General features: G+C 47.1%; 1 protein-coding gene across 7 annotated transcripts in view; it reads right to left on the bottom strand.

Annotated features, from left to right (window-relative positions):
- The window catches only part of ATP11C (ATPase phospholipid transporting 11C (ATP11C blood group)), an 85596-nt gene that overhangs the window by 21432 nt on the left and 47354 nt on the right, over nt 1–16810 (bottom strand). For all 7 annotated transcript variants that reach the window (XM_072981179.2, XM_072981186.2, XM_078380568.1 and 4 more), the window contains exons 13-25: nt 14929–15069; nt 14002–14159; nt 12361–12432; nt 11424–11497; nt 11112–11215; nt 9565–9746; nt 8735–8986; nt 6872–7046; nt 5762–5864; nt 4340–4485; nt 2845–2904; nt 1811–1938; nt 1290–1425 (exon numbers count right to left, since the gene is read on the bottom strand). In XM_072981179.2, coding sequence (XP_072837280.2) covers nt 1290–1425; nt 1811–1938; nt 2845–2904; nt 4340–4485; nt 5762–5864; nt 6872–7046; nt 8735–8986; nt 9565–9746; nt 11112–11215; nt 11424–11497; nt 12361–12432; nt 14002–14159; nt 14929–15069 — 1731 coding nt within the window. The remainder of the gene's footprint in view (nt 1–1289; nt 1426–1810; nt 1939–2844; nt 2905–4339; nt 4486–5761; nt 5865–6871; nt 7047–8734; nt 8987–9564; nt 9747–11111; nt 11216–11423; nt 11498–12360; nt 12433–14001; nt 14160–14928; nt 15070–16810) is intronic.

The following is a 16810-nucleotide window of genomic DNA, read 5'->3' as shown; positions in this document are numbered from 1 at the left end:
CCAGCACACCTGTGCGAGAGCCGCACCACTGTTTATGCATGTGCATGAGCACCAGCACGCCCAGACAAGCGATGCGCCGCCGTTTATGCATGCGCATGAGCACCGGGGGGTACCCCACCTTCCCCAGCCAGTCCGCAGACCAAAAAAGGGTTGGGGACTGCTGGTGTAGAGGACTTTCATGGATTGGCAAGTCTGTCTTTCTAGACCTGTCCCTTCGTGTGAGGAACACAATTTTGGGCAGGATGGGTTTCGCTCTTTCTCCGTGTGTTCAGCCCATCAGGCTATTAAATGACGGAGCAGGGTTAAGGTTTGCAAAAAGGGAGTGATTAGAGATGGGCACGAACCACCAATTTCACTGTTTGTGCCAGTTTGTTTACCTGCCAAACAGGTTTTTGGCACATTCCAGCCCTGCCTCCTCCTGGCTTCCCTGCCCTGCCTCCTCTGATCACTGCCCCTGAGCGGGCGCCTGCTGGAGGAGGCAGGGCTGGGAGGCCCCAAACATGGGTTCGGCCAATAAACAACGCAGCATGAACCAATGAAACGATGGTTCGTGCCCATCTCTAGTTGTGATTTGAGAAAGAGAACTTGATCCAAGGAGGAACTACAGCCTTTGCTCAAAGGCAGAATCAACTCCTGTTTGGGGGAGGGAAAACCTAGACATCACTTTACGGGCCTACCAAATGGACATAGCTCACGTTTACACCAACAGGTTACACAAGAAAACAGATGCAGAGTTGTTTTTTTCCAGCAAAAGGGACCTCTAGAAGTTTTCTAGAGTATTCATTGAAGCCACTGGTGTAGGTATTGATCCCAAAGTTTTGATGCACGGGAAGGTGTGGGTTTTTTTTAGTTTTAATTTCTCCCACCCCCTGTGCAATTATTTTTTCAGTCCACGTTATGTAAGGAGGGGGGCTCAAACAGGTAAAATACCACAAAGGAGTTGACTCCTTTTTCCTAGACCTTCACCTTTTGCTACAAACTCTTTAAAAATACTCTACTCATTTTGCAAGCATCATTCTCAAGTTACATAGTTTCCTTTTTTAAAAAAAAATTATGAAATAATGCTGGACATCCCAGTTTGCAGACATAAAGTAGGATGAATACCTGTTTCCTAGGGTTAGCTAGCTCAGACAAAGTATTATTAGCTCTGTTGGACCACCCACCCCATCTGAAAAAAAGGTTTTGTTAGATGGGGAAGGATCTGAAATGTAGGCAAATGGCTAGCAGGTGGGTAGAAGAGGGCAGGATGGCCATGGGGCTAATCTAAGACTTGATTCTTTTCCTCTTACCTTTCCGCTGTTCTCTAAGGAAGTCTCTTGGAAAAGAAAATAAGTCCCAAAGAAGAAGACGCAGCCGTCAAAAAGGCCCAGGAAGGTCCAGTATAAGAAGGGCTTCAGCTGCAACATGGCGTTATCGGAAACGTTCCTGCCGAAAACAAAAACGCAACAAGAGGATTTCAACTTCAGCTGTGAGAGCAGAAAAAGGAGGGTGGGGGGAAAGGCTGCCTTCTCCAGGAACATCAACCTCTCTGAGGCAGGACCAGGGAAAACTGCTTTTATATGCTTCTGGAAGAGAGAGGTGCAACCCTTAAACGGGACAGTTTCCAAGTTCTCAAGATGCAGGCAGGCAGGATTCCGCTCAGTGACCGTTTCTTCACTCAACCACTTATTCTCCCAACCGTTCGCCTTCTGGTCCAACAGCCACCGAGCCCCAAACTGCTGTTGATCTCACAAAACGGGGCAGAACTAAAAAACAACAACAACATACACACAAACACACAACACAAAAAACACCCACCCGGAGTACTTACAGGTATAACTTCGGAAAGGCCATCAGGGTGTCAATAGGAATGTGCTGTTCCAGCAGACTGTAGGCCACAATCGGCAGAGAGGTGAAGCAGATGTTGAACATGGTAAGATAAGCAGCATCATAGAGAGGCTGAAAGCACATAAGGATGAGGAATCGGGGTTAGGAGAAGGAGTCAATCCCAGAAATAGCCAAGGACCAAGCGAGACAGATCCGTCCCGCAAGTCTTTGAGCTTCTTAACACCCTGAAGAGATCAACCTTGCTGTGTAGATCTTTTTTTTTAATCCAGAAGACCCAAAACTAGACCAGAGAACAAGGTGACCTCCCACCCAATAAAAGGCTTAACGAGGAAAGAGGCTTATTAACAACAATGGCGTTCTCAGGAAATGAATTTCAGTTCCTTAGAAGAAGCCGGCAGATTGCAACGGACGGATGACGCAGGAAGGCTTGCAAACTGGGCATCCCCAGGTTTTACAGAGGACTGGAAAATTTTGTAAGTCCCTGCTAATGAGTTAAGTTTGGTTTGGGGCTTGCATGAAAAGGCTATTAATGAAGTAGAGGTAAAGGCAGATTTTTAACTGCCCTGCCCGTGTCCAACGCTTCATTTTTATGGCAAACAGGGCAGGACATCCAGCTCCTTGCAACGGTGGCAGCTGGCCAACATCTTTCCTTGACATGGCTCTTTTTTAAAGCCCTCTAGCCAACCAGATGGCTTCAAGAGCTTTTCAGGATCAGGGGCTCCCTTTCTTTACACCTGCCCATGACAGGGCTGTTTTGTTCAAGCCAGAAGTGGCTGGACCGATTCATTGGAGGGACAATATCCCACCCACCCCACCCCGTTCCACAGAATGATATTTTCCAGAATGCCCCAAGGGCAGGGCAGGGGAAGCCAACCTTCGCTCGCCTTCCCTGCTTCAAACTCTCAGGAAAAACGAATGAATACGGAAACCAGGGGGACGGCTTGGATAGAGATTAAGGACCAACTGCACGCTAGGTCGTGTATGGAAGACCGCCTAGAGTGGAAAACGACAACATACCTGTTGCGAAAAGCCGCAGAAGAACTGGTACAAAAATTGTGGGAAAATGAAGCAAAGATTCTAAAATCAACAAAGACAAAAATATACGGAGAGAAAAACAGAAAGTGGATTACTAAGGACGCCGTAGCTATCAAGTCTCTTCGAACTCTGATTTTGGGCAACCCAGCACGGTGGGATCTGGGATGGAAGAAGCCACTGTGCTCACGCATCCCCCATCTTGCCTTTGGAAAAGCTTCCTACCAACGAGTAACATTTTCCACCGGTACCACACCTTTTCTCCAAGCAGAGCCAGGTGGCAGATGCGAGACTGTCTCTATTCTATCCTCGGAGAAGGAGCTAGGATAGTTTGAAGGGAGGGATGGGCCCTGGAAATTTCATTTTCATGAACCTTTTTTTTAAAAACACCTTCATTCTGTCTTAGATCAGCTTCTCTTCCCCAGCAGATGGCTTCTAAATCTCAAACCGTGCTGACTTCATTTGGGATATACTACACTGAGAACCACATAACAACAATATCCAACAACATGTGATAGATACAAGGGAGCAAAGCCACCAAGAGGAAGGAACAAATCATTAGTGCTCCATGCATGTCTTCAGCCAGAGAAAGTGAGGAACCATTCTAAAACAACCCTGTTCCCTTAAACATTTGGGAGTTTACCATGATATAAAATAAGAATTGCACAATTTTGAAAATGAGATTTCTTTAAAATAGCATCTTCGCTGAATTTGACACCTTTGCACTAACTTACAAGGAAGATATACCTGACTAAAGATCTCCTAACCATGGTTACCTAGGCCTCCCTCTGCCACGTCCCGTGGATAAAACATCTAGACCGCATTTCACCTTTTGCAGCTTGGGTGCATCGGCCAGAAATATGGTAGCCTGCAAACTGCCTTATACAATTTGTTACTCCAGCCCCACATTATCCTTTCTGACTGGATACTGCTCAGACCACTAGGCAAGGAAGGATCTTTTCCCCTCCCCTCCTGCCAGCCATAAAAGCTGTGAATCAGAGCTGGTTGGTTTTGCTTGTTTTTAGGGAAAACAGTGACAGCTTGACCACTGACTTATGGGACTGAACATGAGCAGGGAAAGAGAAGAAGCATACTCCTGAGCACTGTGGGCCACTCACTTAACACCAAGATTTAGCCAGCTTTTCGCCTGAATATCAGGGAAAAAAACTTCCTAACTGTTGGAGCAGTACGACAACGGAACCAATTTCCTTGGGAGGTGGTGAGCGCTGCAACGCTGGAGGCCTTCAAGAGAAAGCTAGATAGACCTCTGTCAGATCTGTTTTGATCTGGGTCCCTGCCTTGAGCAGGGGGTTGGACTTGATGGCCTTAGTGGTCCCTTCCAATCCCATTCAGCGATGATTCTATGACTTGGCCCCTTTTCAGACCCACCATTAATGCTCTGCTTGGCCTCCCCCATCTTGGGCCATGACCCACATCCTTGCCCCGCTTTTAAGCCACAAGGACCCGCCGGCTTCATTACCTTGTAGAAGAAATACTGTACAAGGTGTGAGATTCTCACGTAGTACAAATGGCCGTGCGCCAACAGCAACTTTTTCAAGTCTTTAAACCGCGGGATGGCGTAGTCACTGTTTCGGGCAGCCTGGCGGCCTTCTTTTCCTTTGATACCTGGGTGTAGGAAAGAAAGAGGGCAAGGGGAATGGCCAAAATTTCCAAAATCTCAAATGACCACGAAGCCTGCGGTGGCTTTCTGATCTCCAGGCTGGGCTATACAGAGCCTCAAAGAGAAGATGCCATGAGGGGCTTCTAGGCTTCGGAACCCCAAAATAACAAAGCCACCCGAGATGATCTAGCAGCTGATCCTAGAATTCCATCCTCTTGACCCTCTGAGCCTTGCAAAAGGAAGAGATCATATGCCGTTTTCTTTCATTCATGCAGGCTGCAGCACATCCCTCTTCTGGAGGCATAATGTCCAAGGCGTCCCTATGCAGGGGGGACCTAGCTTGGACTGCAAGGGGTAACAAAGCCTAGTGGGCGACGTCACCAAACACGCCCTCTGGAAACAGGCCTCCAGGATCGTACTTCTGATTTGCCCCTGCGTATGGGAAACCGCGCACGTCTCGGCAGCCAAGTGCAGCTTTATTAAGGAAGTGCTGATTGTGATCCGAAAGATCCAGTAGCGCAACCAGAAATTTGTCTTGCTTGTGTGTAAAATGGCAAGAGGATTCTGGATGATATTTATACAAGTTTCATTTCCCTCCCCTCCTTTCATGTCAGAAGAACCACCAGACACAAAAAGGGCTCTGTCGGAGCAGAACGGAAACACACCCCATTCGCCTGTTCCTCAACAAGTGTTCTCTGATACCCACAAGCTTCCCGCTGGGTCTGAAGGCCATGGAGCCCTGTTCTTGGTTGTCCTCCATCTCACACATGGCCTGCAGAGCTTCGTGAGCGCATCACAAAAGTATAGGGAACTTCCATGATCACTAGTCATTGTGGGTAAAAATTTCTCCCCGTATTCGTTCTATTCAGCAAGGTCAGGAGGGTGGCATTCTAATCTTATTTTATTCTTTTTTTATATGACCTGTCTGGATTATAACTAACAGAACCCAAGCAAAGACGGCCACCAAGTTTGCCAAGGAATTCTTGGCGTTGTCGTAAAAAAGGAGTATTTCTAAACAAGGGACTTCTCCCCTTTCATCGACGCCAACTGGAAGTAGAAAATTCTGCACTGAGACGGGAAAGTCTTCGCTCTTTCAAGTGGATAATTCCAAATGCTAGTCTTACAAGAAAGTGGGCAACGCCCTCTCTGACCACCTGCACCACATCATTTGCCATTCTGTAGACCACGATCGTGATCTTGGTTCCTTGCATTCCCACCACACACACACACACACACAGGATTGCAATACTCCAGGTTGTTGGTCATGGCAGTGCCTCTTACCTATGCCCACGTGAGCTTCTAAAATCATGCTAACGTCGTTAGATCCGTCCCCGACGGCAAGCGTGATGGGGCTGCCCTTCGAATTCTTCACCATTCGAACGATCTGGAGGGGGGGTCAAACAGAAGACCTGAGCCAATGAAGGCACACAGAACAGGAGCAAACACTCACGATCCATGCGGTCCTTCTCCCTTCTCCAGTGTTACTCACTGGGATTTAGATTTTCATGATCTTAGAACCGCAGCGCTGGAAGGGACCTGGTGGAACATCAAGTCTATTCCCTGTTAAGGAGGCCCAGCGTGGGAATCGAACTCCCAGCCTCTGACTCCGCAGCCAGACGCCTAAGCCACTGAGCTCTCCTGTGGTTTAGGTTTCTGACTCAGAAGAGAAAGGAATGGATCGTGAGTTCAGCTTTGTCAGAGAAGGCATGAGCTCCTTGGCAAGCATCTAGCCTGCATTTCTTCCACTGGGGAAATCAAGGCACCTACCATACAAAAGGAAAAAATAACTGACAACAATAATCACACTCCCCCGTACACCAGGAGGGACGGGGTGGCGCTGCGGGCTAAACCGCAGAAGCCTGTGCTGCCGGGTTAGAAGACCAGCAGTCGTAAGATTGAATCCACGCGACGGAGTGAGCCCTCCATCGCTTGTCCCAGCTCCTGCCAACCTAGCGGTTCGAAAGCACGCAAATGCAAGTAGATAAATAGGGACCATCTTGGTGGGAAGGTAACAGCGTTCTATGTCTTAGTCGCACTGGCCATGTGACCACGGAAGGTTGTCTTCGGACAAAACGCTGGCTCTATGGCTTGGAAACGGAGGTGAGCACCGCCCCTTAGAGTCGAATACGACTGGACAAAAATTGTCAAGGGGAACCTTTACCTTTATCTTACCGTACACCAGAATCGCATGCTGCAATAATGGAATTGGCAGGCACACAGGCAAATACTCCCTTCCTAAGCTGGGTCTCTCTCAAAACAGTAAAAAACCAGCATCTTGAATTGAGCCCTTGTCTTGCGAACAAGTGGATGTCGGGTACTCATACACACACACACACTGATGCTTTCTGCTGGGAACAAGGGGGCTTGCTGGAAAAGACCTGCATTACACACCTGGGCTTTCTGTAAAGGGGCCATCCGACAGCACAACACCGCCGTACACTTCAAGCATATCTGCAGGAAGATGCTCCTGTACTGACCGGCGTGGGGGTCTTGAGAAGGGTTCAGTATCAGAGAGAGGGTGGCCCCGTCAATAACCAGCCCGTACTCCTGACTGAGCATCCAGCTTCTAAAAACAGAGACAACACGCTTAGTGTTTGTTATATATTTACTTATTTAATCTGTTTACCGCCCCTCTGGCTACACAGGCGACACTCTGGGCTTGTAAAAAAGGGTCCTCAAAATGAAAGGAAAAGTGCAGAGTGGAAAGACACAAGAGAGCCAGAATTCATGGCTGTCTGATGTAGTCATAAAATTGCTCCACAGCCGCTCTTTAAATGGGCCTGAGCTTTGAAATTTCCTCTTTAAAAGCAATTCACTCGCCGTTATTTCTTACAATGTTCAGAAAACAACTCACAGGCATTACAATACTGAAAAACTGACTCGCAACATTGCTAGTTGTTACTTCTAAAAACAAAACAAAGTAGGCTTCGCAAGAGATTGCCATACTGTAAATCTGAGAAAATTCTTGTCAAAGGCTCTCTTGAAAGTACTTGGAAAGTAATATTTGCTGCTTCAATAAAGTAACTTTGTTGCTACTCAGCGTGGTACTTCTGAAATGTAACTGAGCTATACCTGTGTTGCTCATAATAGGAAGTAACTACAAGTAACTACATTAATTGTTACTCATTCCATCCAAGCTCTTGTCCTACTTTGAAAGCAGGCAGTAATTTGTAGTCAAATGTTCACTGACAGAATTGATCAACACTTTGCTCTTATTTTTTTTCAAAATCTGCTACTGACTGATAAGAGGGCTTCTCTTATCCCAGGGCTGCACCCCTAGAGCTTAGCTTGCTCTAGGAGTTCCCCACCTTTATCCTGTTGTTTATCTGCCAACACATTTCACAGAGCTTCATCTTTTTTCCTACAGCTGGTGGCCCAGAAGGTGAAGACTGGCTGGATGCCACATGGGAACCCCTGGAGAAGATTTCCAGAACCATTGTTTCTGGCAAAGAGTTCAAAAACTGGGCCAGATAGGAACAAAGAGATATTATGCTGCAGGCTCTCCTTTCTTGGTTATTTCTCAATGGAGAATCTCAAAACTCTCCTTTGCCACCCTTGGGAGGCCTCGTTTTAGAATCCATAGACAACCCACTTTGCTCAATTTTCGGATCATAGGCTTCAAGCCCAATCCTGTACCATCGCTAGATAATGAGGAATTCTGTAGAACTCAGCAGTTTGTGTTGTTTTAGGGATCTAGTAAACCAATAAGGGTATTTCTTTTTAGGAATCTAGTAAAAGTATTGAACGGACGTGGTGGCGCTGCGGGTTAAACCGCAGAAGCCTCTGTGCTGCAAGGTCAGAAAACCAGCCATCGTAAGATCAAATCCACGGGATGGAGGGAGCTCCCGTCGCTTGTCCCAGCTCCTTGCCAACCTAGCAGTTCAAAAGCATGTACGTAAATGCGAGTAGATAAATAGGTACTACCTCAGTGGGAAGGTCACAGAGTTCCATGTCTAATTGTGCTGGCCATGTAACCATGGAAATTACCTACAGACAAATGCTGGCTCTACGGCTTGGAAACGGGGATGAGCACCGCGCCCTAGAGTCGGACACGACTGGACTCAATGTCAAGGGGAACCTTTACCTTTTGAGTATTGCCCAACCATGAACTTAAGAGAAGGGATGAATGTAAGATACATTGGGACCAAGAAAAGATCATGTGGTTTACCACCAAGGCTTCCCTCGCTCCTTTCTCGTTGTCAGGCTATTGGGGTGCAAGACCCCGGAAAAGAATCTAAGCATCCTTTTGCTCACCGCTTCCCACGGGGAGCGTCCATCACCAGCTTCTTGTGATACTCCACCAGCAGCTCATGCAGATGATCCTCCTTGCGGTCTCCCTCCCCGAGGACTTTGGCTGTCAGCTGGAGCAGCTCCGTGCTGGTCTGGAAGAGCCGGCAGGCGTAGCAGGTGGCCTGGGCCGTCTCCATCTTGTCCCCCGTCAGCACCCAGATCTTCATGCCCGCCGCGTGCAAGGCCTCGATGGTTTCGGCAGCCAGGTCTTGGAGCCTGTGGACAGACAACGGCGTTATCGACCGGACACAGCGACGGAGGTCCCAAAGGGCACTTCCTGTCTCTTTTGTAAATTGAGATTTTTTAAAAAAGGAATTGTAAACAAGTAAAAAAAATGCAGCTTTATATAATTGCATTTGCATGTATGGATGTTAACTAACTGAAATATAGGTGGAGGGGGGAAAGAAAGCTGCTGAACCATCTGTATTACATTCAGGAGTTCTACCACATTGTAACGAGTCATTGCAAGTGGAACTTTTCTTAAGAATCTTTCTGGTTTCGATGGTTAGAAGGCTGGTCCTTCAGCCTTTTTTAAGTTCTGGCATTTGCCTGGCTCTCCCCGGAGATGCCAGAAACCGAACCTGGAAAGATCAGCATGGAAATTTCCTTCTGAAACAAGGCATGACCCAAGAGAAACATTTGTGTTCTCCATTATTTCCCAAGCCGATCGCTTTAATGTGACTCGGACCTGAATCAGGTCCTTCTCTTGCAATCCTTCACAGAAACACAGCCTGTGGGTGGAAGCTCACGGCAGGCCATGCAGAGATCCCACTGCTATTTCTGCCCTTCCTTACTTGTCTTCCACTGCTGTGGACCCGATCAAGTGCATGTTTTTCTCAATCCCGTCAAAGACCTGGGCCATCTTGGCTTCTCGGTCCTGCAGCGCCATGGTCGCCTCCTTGATCTGGCCATCGATCTCTTTGTATTCGGCGACCGATATTTCTTTGTAGGCTACGCAGAGAGTCCGAAAGCCGTCCTGAAGAGGAACAGGTGGGGGGGGGGAGGGAACACGATCTCTGAAGTCAGGTTTTCAACCCGCAAGTCAGCACGAGAACATTCGCAGGCCTTTTATGGATTGCACCCGACCCATAGATAGCACCTGGAGTGAAAGAGAGACAACCCACGTGCCAGGGGCAGAACCCCACAGGGACTCGAAAGAACCTACTGGATCACCGCAGAGGGCCACAATCTCTAGATAAGAGCAAACAAAGCCCTACAAATGCTCCTTCCATAGCCCTAGTTAGCACAATCAATATCTGAAGGATTACATTTTATGCAACGCCCCCAAGAGGACCCTCTGCTGATAAATAAACCTTCCTCTTCTCATGCAATGGGGAGATGCCTGACTGCAGCCTGAACCAGCTGATAGAGCCAACATCCTTGGCTTGTTGCTTCCCACGACTGTAGGATCCCCCTACCTGCGGGAACAGTATCCGCTGATTCACTTATCTGCTACCTGAAAATACTAAATAAAAATCCCAGAGATACATACAGTGGTGCCTCGCTTTACAATTCCCCCGCATTATGACGAATCCGCTTAGCGATCTTTTTGCGATTGCAATTGCAATTGCAAAACAATGGTCTGAATGGGGGAATTTCGCTTTGCGATGATCAGTTCCCTGCTTCGGGAACCGATTCTTCGCAAAATGACGTTTTTCGAACAGCTGATCGGCGGTTTCAAAATGGCCGCCAGGTAATTAAAATTGCTCCCCACTGTGTTTAGGGACGGATTCCTCGCTATACAGACAGCAAAAATGGCCACCGTATGGAGGATCTTCGCTGGACGGTGAGTTTTTACCCAATTGGAACGCATTGAACGGGTTTCAATGCGTTTTTTTTTTGCTTTACGATGTTTTCGCTTAACAGCGATTTTCCTGGAACGGATTATCGTCGTTAAGCAAGACACCACTGTACTTATATGCATTTCCAGGGTGTATTTACCAGAACTGGCCACTAGAGGGTGCGAGAGAACATTCAATGTGTAGCATTCAATACATCCACGTTTTGGGGGGATCCATGGGGAGGGGGGGCTCAGAACCAATCCCCCACAGATACCTCACATGTGTTTCCTCAGCGTGCACTATGTGTGCAAGTTACACCTTGCTTTTCTCCCAGGACTGAGGCTCACAACAGTTCACAGGATTAAGGCAGGTACAGACACGAATAAAAAGCAGGCACAAGTAAAAGCAAACAGAATATATCCTAAAATGCAACACAACGATTTTTGTAGGAACACATAATCGGCAGGGCGTCATTCCACAGCCTGGGAGCAGCAGCCCCTCAGAAAATCTAGACTCAAGGCTAGGGGCTGGCGTAGAAACCCCAGCGAGGGGTTCCTTACCAATGCATTACGCTCGACGTGTACTTTGGTCTTCTGTGCTTCTTCTGGCGGGACCCTTGGGAAAACGGCCGAGTCAGCTCCCTTGCAGAACAGATACAGTCTTCCTGACATGATGCAAGAAAATGGACAGGTTAACATCTTTTAATAACTGTGGAGAGTTGTTTGTTTGCTCATTCATTCATTCATTCATTTATTCGTTTGTTCGTTTTTACCCCACCTTTCTCCTTAAAAGGAGAACATCATTTAATTATTATTTTTTAAATAGATGGACAAGATCCGTAGGAAAAAATTTGGGGGGGGGAAGGAACTCACCCTCCTTTGTCTTCACAAGGACACTCATCCGGCGACGGACACAGTCGAAATCCAGAACGTGCAGGAGGTGAAACCTTTTTAGAGAAAGAGGGACAAATAGCGGTCAAGCGACAGGGGAGGTGTGGGTGGAACCGCATCGTAACCCCACCTCAAGTCTAAGGAGGTAAACCCTTGCTTATGGAGTGTGCCCCAAAGGGGTTGGAGGAAATTCTTCTGCATCCTTCCAGTGAGAGCCAGAAAATACATTTTTTTTCATGCACATTCTTGCAGAGCAGCGTGAACATTCCCAGGCAGCTGCTGTTGCTTTCCTTCAAAAGCATTTAAGGGGTTAGTTGCATTATTTCTTTTTTCTTTTTTTTTTTTTAAAGCATCAGTCAATCTCTGCTTTGCCTCCTGAAGGGACAGGAAACTGGCTTTCCAGCGGGGACAGCTTGCACGAATTGAAGAGGTCTTGAGGAGGAAAACAAAAGGAGAACCCTTTATTTTACTCTCATCTGGAATCTAGCCCAAATAATGGAGCACAGCATAGAGATGGGCGCGAACCGCCGGTTCGGCAGTTCGCAGCGGTTTGTGTCTTGGCCGAATAGGCGCCTGGTGCTTCAAAGCCCCGCCTCCCCTGGTGGGCACCCATTCAAAGTCAGCAACCTGGCTTCTCTGCCCTGCCTCCTCTGGGCACTGCCTCTGAGTGGGCGGCTGCCAGGGGAGGCAGTGCTTTAAAGCACCAAACTTGCGTTGGGTCGCTAAATGAACCGGCACAAACCGTTAAACAGACAGTTCATGCTCATCTCTAGGAGGCATTCTGACATCCTAAAAGGTGCCATGAACTAAGCTCATGGGCTCAGTTGTTCCCCTTGGTGAACAACAGAGCCTGTCCTGAACACACGCTCGGCTTCCCTTCTGTGACATAAGAGGAAGGCCACACAACCCTCACACCTACCTTTCAATCTCCTTCTTTGGGTTCTGTACCTTCATGAAGTTATTTTCTTGTCCTAGAAAAGTGAAACCATACCTGTCAATGAACAAAAAGGACAGAATGGCGTTGAAAAAAAAAAAAAACCAACACCACACAAACACACTTCAGGGTTTTGTGTTTTGTTTTTAAAAATAAAACAGACCTGAAATAAAGAACATAAATTTGAAAAAACACACACAAGAGGAGGGTTCGCTGAGAAGGCAATATCGGCAGGGTTACATTTGAATTGCCATTTTGGGGTCGTATGGAATACCCACAGAAAACTTGGGGCTAGATGCAGAGTCCAACAGCCTTGAAGCATGCTTCTAGTCCTCATGGACAAAGAGATGCGTTCAAAAGGATATGAATAACACATGCAGAGAGGTGGGCAATTAAGATTAATTGCCTAGGATTCAACACGGGTCCATGCGCTGGTAATCTCAAGAACAGACTACTGCAATGCTCTCTATGCGGGGCTGCCCTTGAAGACGGTTCAGGAGCTTCAGCAAGTGCAAAGCACGGCGGCCAGGCTGGGAATCCGGTACGTCACAATTCGATTGCATCTCGCCAGCTGTGACGCATTTTCACCGGCTGCCTGTCTGCTTCCAGGCCATGTTCAAGATGCTCACACTAAGATGTGAAGCCCTTAACAGTTTAGGACCCTGCTGAGTACCTCTCGCTTAAAAGGTCTACTCGTCCCACCAGTCCCTCGTATATGGAGATGCTACGAGTGGCGAATCCAAGGGAGACTCGGAAATCTGCCACCCATAACTGGGCCTTCTCTGTGATTTCCGCAGGTCTTTGGAAACTCGCTCCCGTGAGAGTTGCAATGAGCCCCACCCCTCCTTGGTTTTAGGAGGCGAGTTTGAAACCTGGCTCTTTTCACAAACCTTTTATGGCCTTACCCCAGAGTCACCTTGCTTGAGGAATTGGGTTTTCTCTTTCTGTGGACCCGCTTTGTTCTGACACCTATTATTACAGTATTTTGTATTTTTTTAATTCTTTGATTGTTATTATCCTTTGTGTATTAGCTATTTTAGCTTTGAGATTATGTCCCTTACTTCTTGTTTCAAGTGAATGGGTATTACTAGGTTTGTTATTATTGTGGCCTTGCCGTTAGTTGGAATGAATGAATGAATGAATGAATGAATAAATGAATGAATGAATGAATGAATGAATGGAATGAACAAATGAACGAATGAACGAATGAACGAATGAATGAATGAATGAATGAATGAATGAATGAATGAATACTGGTGCAAACAGACTAGTCTTCCCGCTCAGCTGCTGAGCGGACAGCTGTGGGGAGAGGTGGGGAAGCCGGCAGGCTTCTTCTGTGATTGGCGTGCTGATGATGCTGATGGACGTGCACACCACACAGAGCCCATTGAATGGACTGGGCTGGTGTCTGTAGGGCAGGAACAGCCCAGCACAGCACCTGTGGCGCCACACTTCGTATTCGCATCCCCTGGATATAAATACGAAGCACCCATGTCTACTTATTATTCTCAGCTTTTGCTAGTAGGGAGCAGGTTAACCCCAACAGCCACGTCAGCAACCCTTTAGCCCCAAATCAATAAAACTCAAGGAGAAGGGCGTCGGGGGAGCTTCTGAGGCCATTCTTACTTTTGAGCTCCTTGTAGCAAGGCGATTTCGTCCGGGGAAGCGGCGACGTATTTCTGCGACCCGCCTGCTTGAGACGTCCCTGCATCGACTTCGTCTCCTTTCTGGACCTGGACGGTGTGGCAGAGGCACAGGGCCCGCATGAACAGCTCCTCTCGACTCTGGGAAGGGAACATCAAAATGAGAAAGGACGCCGCGAACAGACAGAACCAAGAGCAGATAAGAGACCCAAGGCCATTACAGTGGTGCCTCACATAGCGAGGTTAATCCGTTCCGGATTAACCCTCGCTATGTGAAAACATTGCTGAACGGAACATAAAAACCCATTGGAATGCATTAAACATCGTTTAATGCGTTCCAATGGGCCCTAAACTTACCGTTCAGCGAAGTTTCCTCCATAGCGGCAGCCATTTTCACGCCCTCGGTAAGCGAGGGGAGGGCGCGAAAACGCTGCGCGCAGCCATTTCGGGCGTCCGGCCACCATTTTAGAACCGCCGAACAGCTGATCCACGGGCATCGCAAAGCGAAGATCGGTAAGCGAAATGCTTACTGATCGTCGCTATGCGAGTTTTGCCCATTGGAACGATCGGTATGCCTCCGCATTAGCGATCCTGAAAAGGGGATCGCTATGCGGATTCATCATTGTACGGTGCACTCGTTAAGCGAGGCACCACTGTACATATCACCAAGGGCTTCCACAAAGGAAAACAGGTGAGGCTAAAACTGCCAATTGTTTGGTTTTTTTAAAAAAAGTTGGAAGCACTTACAGCCAGAGAGAAAGAGAGAGAGAGAGATTTCAGCACAATACAGGCGCTCTGGGAGCAGGGTTCATGTTAAGAAAACGGAATATTTTCCAATCTCTGAACTTTACGTTCCAGCCAACTCAAGGTTGGGAGGCACAGCCTTAAGAGGCTTCCAGTTGAATTTTACCCTCTCTGCTTTTATGGAAGCCTTGGCACCGTCCACTTCTGAAAAGATGCCGCTGTACTTGAAGCCGTCGATGCTGCATTCAATGAACTCCATGGTGTTTTCGGTTAAAGTCCCCGTTTTATCAGAGAACACGTATTCGACCTATAAGAGAAGGAGAACATGCCCTGGTTAGAAAGAGAGAGAGATTGAGATCCATGCTCATGCCAAAGACAGAATCTCTTCTTTCCAAATGTTCAATTTAATAAAATGGAAGGGGGGGGGGTTACTTCAAGGTTTAACATCCATGAACTAATTTAAAAGTAAACAATGAAATCGAGATCCTGGTTTATGAAATCATTTGCCTTTAGAATAAAGGACATGCTCTCGGTGTCCTATCAGTTATGGACACAGCTCTGACGTTACTGGGGATTTGCATGTCCTAAAATGGAAAACTCAAAATATTCTTCCATCCTTCAGCTGTGGGTTACTTCAGATGAAATCTAACACATCATTAGATATGCCTCGGCTCAACATCTGCAAAGCCTTCCCCTGGTATTATGTCTCAAGTTACCATGCTGATTATGTGGCTGTGAGATCGGTCTTCCCTCTCCCACTTATTTTTATAACATTGCGTCTGATGAAGAGATCCGTTGGTCTCCGAGCCTTACCTACTCCCCTCATGTCTGGTTACCCTGATAAAAAGACACTGCCCCATGCCTCTTCCAGTTCAACACTCTGTTTTGGAGTTCCAAACTACCTCTTCTCACTGGAAAACGTCTGCTCGCTTCAAAAGCAGGAAATCAAAACCAACCAGAAGCCAACTAACTGCCAAGTCTGATTCCAACGAAGACAGCTCCGTGAAGGCTAAATGGAGATTTAATGGCCTGTTTCCACTCCAACCGGTGAAAATGCTATATAAGGAGCTGGCTTACAAGAATTGTTTGAGCAAGGAATAAGTGGGTTGAAGAGGAGAAGCCCTTTCCCCTTCTAACAATGTTATAGCACGTCGGGGTTCGGTCTAGGGACAGGAACATAGAGATGGGTTTCATCTTGTGCCCCTGGTCGGCCGCTGGGGCCTCTTGGATCATGAGGTAAACGATGATGCTCTAAAACTCATTTCCTGAGCAGGTTCTATTGCTGTGACCCTTATTCTCTCCACATTCCTCTTTTGCTTCTAAGCTGCCAGAGGCGGATAACTCTTCTTATGTTGTTACATGTCGTCCCTTTTGACTTACAGAAACCCTAATAGTGTTTTAGAGGGAAGTGAGCTGTTCCAAAAAGCAATGTCAGAAACCCCAGGGGGTTTTCATGGCCCGGCTAGGCTTTGAACCCACGTCTCCCAAGTCCTAGACTGACAGTCTGTCCACTGCATCGCCAATTCTCACAAAGGTGAACCCTCAGGAGAGGAATTATTTTCAGGGCCCCCATGGTCAACGATTCTCAGTTTGGGGCATCTTACATCCCACTAAATAATATACCAAGAGACGTGAATCCTACTGCACTTTTTTAAAATGCCATTTCTGTCCAAGTTGGAGAGGCATATGTTTACAAGGTATTATAATATTAAGTCTCTTATTTCCTGTAAGTTGGTCAGCAGAGAACCGCAGCATTAGAAAAGAAACAAATAGAATCATCAGCAGATAATGCTAATAAATGGATAATCAGCGACAGGTAATATTCTTAGCAGATGAATACATAGAGGAAGACATGGGGTCTGAGGGGTAATGTTTTTTTAATAAAAACCTTGCATGCAAGCATGCATGCCCCTGAACATTTCTGCTGGTAATACACGTCCTCTTGGTTGAGAATCCATTCGTCTACTTGTAGAAGAATGCTTTACAGGGTGGAGAAAACCCAAGAGTACAGAAAGAAGGTGAGAGATCAACACCATTCAAATCAAGTT

Source organism: Pogona vitticeps, chromosome 11 (genome assembly GCF_051106095.1).
Source record: "Pogona vitticeps strain Pit_001003342236 chromosome 11, PviZW2.1, whole genome shotgun sequence".
Taxonomy (NCBI): Eukaryota; Metazoa; Chordata; class Lepidosauria; order Squamata; family Agamidae; genus Pogona; species Pogona vitticeps.
The sequence above is the reverse complement of the archived record's forward strand: the minus strand, read 5'-3'. Positions and strand labels throughout refer to the sequence as shown.